General features: G+C 45.6%; 1 protein-coding gene across 1 annotated transcript in view; it reads right to left on the bottom strand.

Moving 5' to 3' along the window:
* LRP11 (LDL receptor related protein 11) overlaps nucleotides 1–5652 on the bottom strand; it is a gene marked incomplete at its 5' end in the record, with an annotated part of 18489 nt that extends 12837 nt beyond the window's left edge. Inside the window, 2 exons of the mRNA XM_057364453.1 lie at nucleotides 87–250; nucleotides 5190–5652. Coding sequence (XP_057220436.1) covers nucleotides 87–250; nucleotides 5190–5652 — 627 coding nt within the window. The remainder of the gene's footprint in view (nucleotides 1–86; nucleotides 251–5189) is intronic.
* Nucleotides 5653–5659: the final 7 nt, after the last annotated feature.

Below are 5659 nucleotides of genomic sequence, written 5' to 3' on the forward strand. Positions count from 1 at the left end.
ATTTGAATGTATTTAATACTTTTAGCTGTGCATTTTAAACTTGAACACAACCATCTGGAAAGCCACGTGTGGGACTGCACAYGTACCTGCATTTCAACCGATGAGTCGCCCTGCACCAGTGTCCACTCATAGTGCACAATTCCATGGTCATCGGCGCTTTCTCGGCCATCCAAAAGCACCCAGTCCACGGGTGACTGCAGCACAATATCTTGTCCTGCCTTACACTGTGGAGGCTCATCGTATTCTTCTTCTTCAATAAAAAAGAGAAGATGAGTTATTTATCAGGGGAGGCTGAGTAATTATTTGTATTAAACACACTTTTTACTTGGTTAAGGTATTGTTTCACCACCRTGCCACTTCCTGAAAGAGAGACATGTTCTTAGTGCAAATTTTGTTAAGCAAAGWAGTATCTGCTTCAATTTTAGTTAATTGTCCTATAATCAATGATGTCTTCAGGAATTAACAGCTACMCTAGAAGCACATAGCATAGATGACCTCTCTAACTTATTAATACCTGGATATTTCAGCAATACAACAAACATGATTGTTAGCAATGGTGTACTTTTTTGATCTGAACTAAGGAAAATAGGTTTAAATATGACTTATATACAGATGGCAGTTACAGCACCWTTTTTATACCTTTCACAGTGCTCTGCATAATTTAATAGGCTTCTTGTCTCTAATTATAATACATCATTAAAAATGAAAGACTTATTTAGCATAAACTGGCACACTGATGAAGCAGTGTATATGATGATTAAAAATCATCAGAAAATACCACCAATTTTAAGTGCCTCATTTAAGACATCCAAAGGTTGATTTTCAGAATATTTAGGATTTTTAGCATTTTGCTATATTCCAAGTACAATCCTTATTGATTAAAATTGTGAGTACTAAGTATTTTTGCCAATCAAACTGCAAGTTTTCAGATTAAACTAACTAAAGAAATGATCTGCTAAGTGACAGCCTGTCAGAAGTAGTTAGTCATTTGTTCTGTAATCTTTATGCAGTGCAGGGAAGAGAARGGGATAAAATCTGGTTCTGTAAGTCAGTATTCTACAACTTTAGCCAAAAGATTGTATCTTCCTGCAGTTCCCCACTCAAGTTTCACTCCTCTGGGCAACCTAAAKTGCCAGGGTGCTCTCTGCTCCTCAGCCTCTGCAAAGGATACTCTGCAAAGGATATTGATGTTATGCTCAGAAAAGCAATTACTTAACACAAGGTTGTAACTTCACTCSGTGTGGGCAAAGCTGTACAAGGAAAGGTGCTTTCCCACCAGTGTAGGSAATCTTCCTTGCATGTGCTCTTCARTGGTATCAAGAACTTGCTCAAAAGTATGAAGCTCATGGGAGCAGTGGGACATCTGTTTATCTGACTGAACAGCAAAATTCTTATTTCTTCTTTTTGTCAGTAGTAGGTAAGGCATAGAAAATTTTGCCTAAATTTAGAGAAAACAAAAAACAACTGAAAGCAGGGTCTAATATTAGAAAGTCTGAAACAGCTCTTGTTCATACAGTTGGTGCAGGAAGCTTCTTCTAATTTGTATATACTCACTTCTCAAATCCAACTTTTTTTAAAAACCAACATCTAGGTGCAAAAAAACCCGCCAAACTCAATGTTAACGGASACCATCATTATGCTGCTAGGGTAACTTTTATTTGTATAAATGACTTATATAAAATCTTCACACAATTGTTTGTTCTACAAATAAGTGTCAAAGAGGGGCTGAGCTGGGTCTCAAACAGCACTACCCAGTCTTCTGCTTCTACCTTGGAAACGGGTTTCATGYCACCTGTCTGATTTAAATTACTTGATCAATGCCCTGCAGGGGCAGAGACAAGCCCCRCTTCCCCTARGCAATAAGGAYACTGTTCCTGGACCAACYTCATACTCCAGAAGCATCAGCTGTRAAGGAARGACTGTTTCAYGTTGAGTCAGTCACAAAAATTCATGCCAGCCCTTTGTTCACGATGAGTGAGGGACCACACAGACCTCTGGTCCCAAAGGATGGAGGCACCACCCTTTGCTTSTAAGCCATCAGATCACCTTCAGGAAGGCAAATCCATGGCAAAAAGGAAAATGTGGCCTGATAGAGGCATATGGCATGGGAGGAGACAGCCTACTAAGCTGAAGATTCTTTTTCCACAGCATAGTTTTAAGCAATGGAATACAGGACCTTTAGGGAGTGAAACACCTCCAAATCTGGGGAATAAGAAATCAGCATAAAAAACCCAGGAGGCATAGTCAGGAGCCACTTACAACCACCACTCACAGGAGTAAAGCACTATCAGCCAACAGGTCACTATCAGGTCAACAGTGCCAACAGCACTATCAGGTCAACAGAAAAATATAGCTCAGAAAGCATCCCTTAACTTCTGTTTTTAACTTGTAGGTAAGTGGTGTGGAGCTGATATACCAGGTTAACACCCCAAGATGCCAGAGCTGGCTACTTTCTAGAAAAAGGGGTTCATCACCTTTTTCTCTGTTGGGGGACACAACAAGCTTTTTTAATTCTRCTTTTTATTTATTCTGCTTCCTCCATCCTTTATACAGTCTTGTCCTGTCAATAATGAAGTTTCCAGCTAGTTGTCTGAATGAAGGCTTTGTTATAAAAGGTTATTTCACTGCCAGCTCCTGAATGTGTTTGGTATTCGTTTACCTCGATGTTGAATCCTCCCATTGTTCACCACTAGTGATCTTAGAGATAACTGTATCCTAATGCTCAAAAATATTTTGGAATCATGAGGATCACATCTATGGATAAATACTGGTTTAATATTATCATACAGAAAACAGCTGAAGACTCAACACCAAAGTACTCTGAAAGAAAAAAAAAAAAAAAAAGGGAAAGCTAAAATGTGATCCCCTCAAGGAAGAAAATCTTGAAATCAGAAGTTTTTTCCTAATTTTCCTAAATCCATTCATGGGGTGACAGAAGGGAAGAGATGTGCCTTCATCATCCTGTTGTCCAGACAATWTTTTCAATGCAATTCAAGAATGCAGCGGCAACAAAGCATCAGAGCAAAATAATTCAGTGTTATTTCTCCTGGTCTATGTCACAGCTGACAGATGTTTGAATAAAAGTTCATTCTCCTTTGTGGCTTTGCTGCAGCTCCAGTGTAATTGCCTTAAGAAATGATAATCCTTTGTTTCCGATACCACCATCACRCACAAAGCAGACTTTTAAATAAAACCAACAGGACACAGAGCAATTTGCAGACTAGGAATTGAAATTGCCTTGCAAGCCCTGTGCTAATAGTCATAAAATCTGCCAAAATGGCAAAGCATTTAAGAACTCCAAAATTCAAGAACTCAAGGAATTCAAGAAAGTCAAGATTTCTAATAGATAGAGTATCATTTGTACAACAGTATTATTTATATTGTGCCCTAATTGCACTCTACATTAGATCCAGATTTTAACAGAATTAAGGCAGTTCAAAATGATATCTAATTCTGTTTGACTTTGGTGTAAAATCTCATCTTAAGCCTTCTATCATGCAAGYTCATACAGGCTTATGAAACACAACTACCCCAAAGTTGCTACATAAATAATGCTGCGGAACTAATACTTCTCCTGTTGAAAATGTCAAAATCATACCTTGAGTTTTTCTGGAACCTTAAGCTTGTCTCATCTGTATTGCCCTAAGATCCCTCCTATAGCCCTCTATAGGAGAGCTTCCCATACACTTTGAAAAAAATATTCAGGCATCATAATGCCTCTAACAAATCAAACTCCTTCTCTCTCGTATTTCTCAGGGGATTCCCATTGATATTCTCATGAAACCTGCAGGACTGGATGAACCACGAGCCTGAGGTCTCCCCTGTCAAGGAAGCAGTAACAGCAGGCACATGTGGGCACAGTTTTCATCCACACCAACACCGGGTCTTCTTCTGGTTGCATGCAGTGACTAATTTACTTCAGATGAGATCTATCGCTAAGKATGATGCTGATGACATTTGGGTAAGTATTGTCCACAGATGTAATGAAATTAAGTCAAAATTAGTCAAGATGAGACTGCTGAACAACAGGAGGTGGGGGAAGGCAAGTAAATTCTTTGAATCAGGTGCTAGGAAACAGACTCCAAATTTAGAAATCCAGATCTGTTTTCATCTACAGCTGCTTGCTCTGGATTATGTTGTTCTTAAATATGCTTTAGRTTTGAACAGACTGCTGCTTTTGAAGTGGCCTACTTTCCAGAGGTGCTTATGGAGAATGTCCATGCTGCCTCTGGACTATTGGTGAGGTATCTTTGTCTTCTTCAGTCTAGCTCTCGAGTTCTTAAGCAGGAAAAATCTTGAATTAAGTGAAAAAGAAGCYGTCTTAGGCAATAACATTTGGACAGTGCCCCCAAGAACAAGGGTGTGCGCTTGCTCTCAGGCTATGCACCAGGTTCTGGCATAGCTGGGACCAGCACTTCATGCTTTCCAACGTGCCCAATACACACAGTTCCCAAAAAGCCGGGACTTTTCTGGGAGTGCAGGGCTGGTGAAYATGCACATTCCACTGTCCGGCTCCCAGCCACCAGACTGGCACAATGCCACCGAGGGGCTCTGCACAGGCAGAGGTGTTGAAGGATGGGCTTCCCCAAGCTCCAACACCCCCAAAGCCCTCACACCCTTACAGAATCGGTCAAGTCAGAAGGGACCACAGTGGGTTATCTGGTCCAACCTCCCTGCTCAAGCAAGATCRTCACAGAGCACATGGCAAAGGTTTGCATCCAGATGGTTCTTGAGTATCTCCAGRSAGGGAGACTCTACACCCTCTCCGGGCAATCTGTTCCAGTGCATGGTTACCCGCACAGTAAAAAATCTCTTCCTCATGCTCAGGTGGAACTTCCTGTGCATCAGTTTCTCYCTGTTGCCTCTTATSCTGTTGCTGGGCACCAYCAAGAAGAGCCTGGAAACATCCTCTTGGCACCCCCCTCCCCTTCAGGTATTTATACACGTTGGTAAGCTTCCCTCGGACACGGCCGGGCCGCCTCTCCCGGAGCAGGGGACCCCGCCGAATGGTCCGAATGCTCGCCCCGTCCTCCCCTCGCCGACGCCTCACGATCCCGGGAGTGGGCTGCCGGCACCGAGGCAGYGGCACGGAGGGCGCCCGTTCCCCGCCGGCGGCGGCTCCGCGGCCCTGCCRCCCCCGCGCCGAGCGCCGCCATCTCCCGCCGCCTTCCCCCGCGCAAGCCGCTTACCCGTGGGCGGCGGGGCGACACCGGCGGTGCGGCGGCTGTAGGAGCTGTAGCCGCGGTGCGGGGCGAAGCGGCAGACGGGGCGGCCGCGGTGCGTGCAGTCGAAGAGGTAGCAGCCCGGCTCCGCCGCCGTGCCCCGCGGGCGGGCGGGCCCCTGCACCACGGCCAGCGTGCAGCGCGGCTCGGCGCAGCAGGCGTCCAGGCACTGCCGCCAGCCCGACACGGCGCCSGGCGCCCGCAGGAAGGTGGCGCCGGCCGCGATGGAGTCCTTGGTGCGGATGATGGAGTCGGGCCTGGCGGAGAAGCCGCCGCTTCCGCCGCACCGCTCCCCGCCGCCCCCTCCGCCGCCCGCCGTCGCCGGCGGTCCCGGCTCCTCCTGCTGCAGCTGCCGGCGGAACTCCTCCAGCAGCGTCTCCACGCCCGAGATCTGCGAGCGCAGGTCGGGCAGCGGCGCCGCGCAGCGCCCGCCCGGC

Source organism: Malurus melanocephalus, unplaced genomic scaffold (assembly GCF_030028575.1).
Source record: "Malurus melanocephalus ecotype Western Australia unplaced genomic scaffold, MMel_1.1 scaffold_38, whole genome shotgun sequence".
NCBI classification, from domain to species: domain Eukaryota; kingdom Metazoa; phylum Chordata; class Aves; order Passeriformes; family Maluridae; genus Malurus; species Malurus melanocephalus.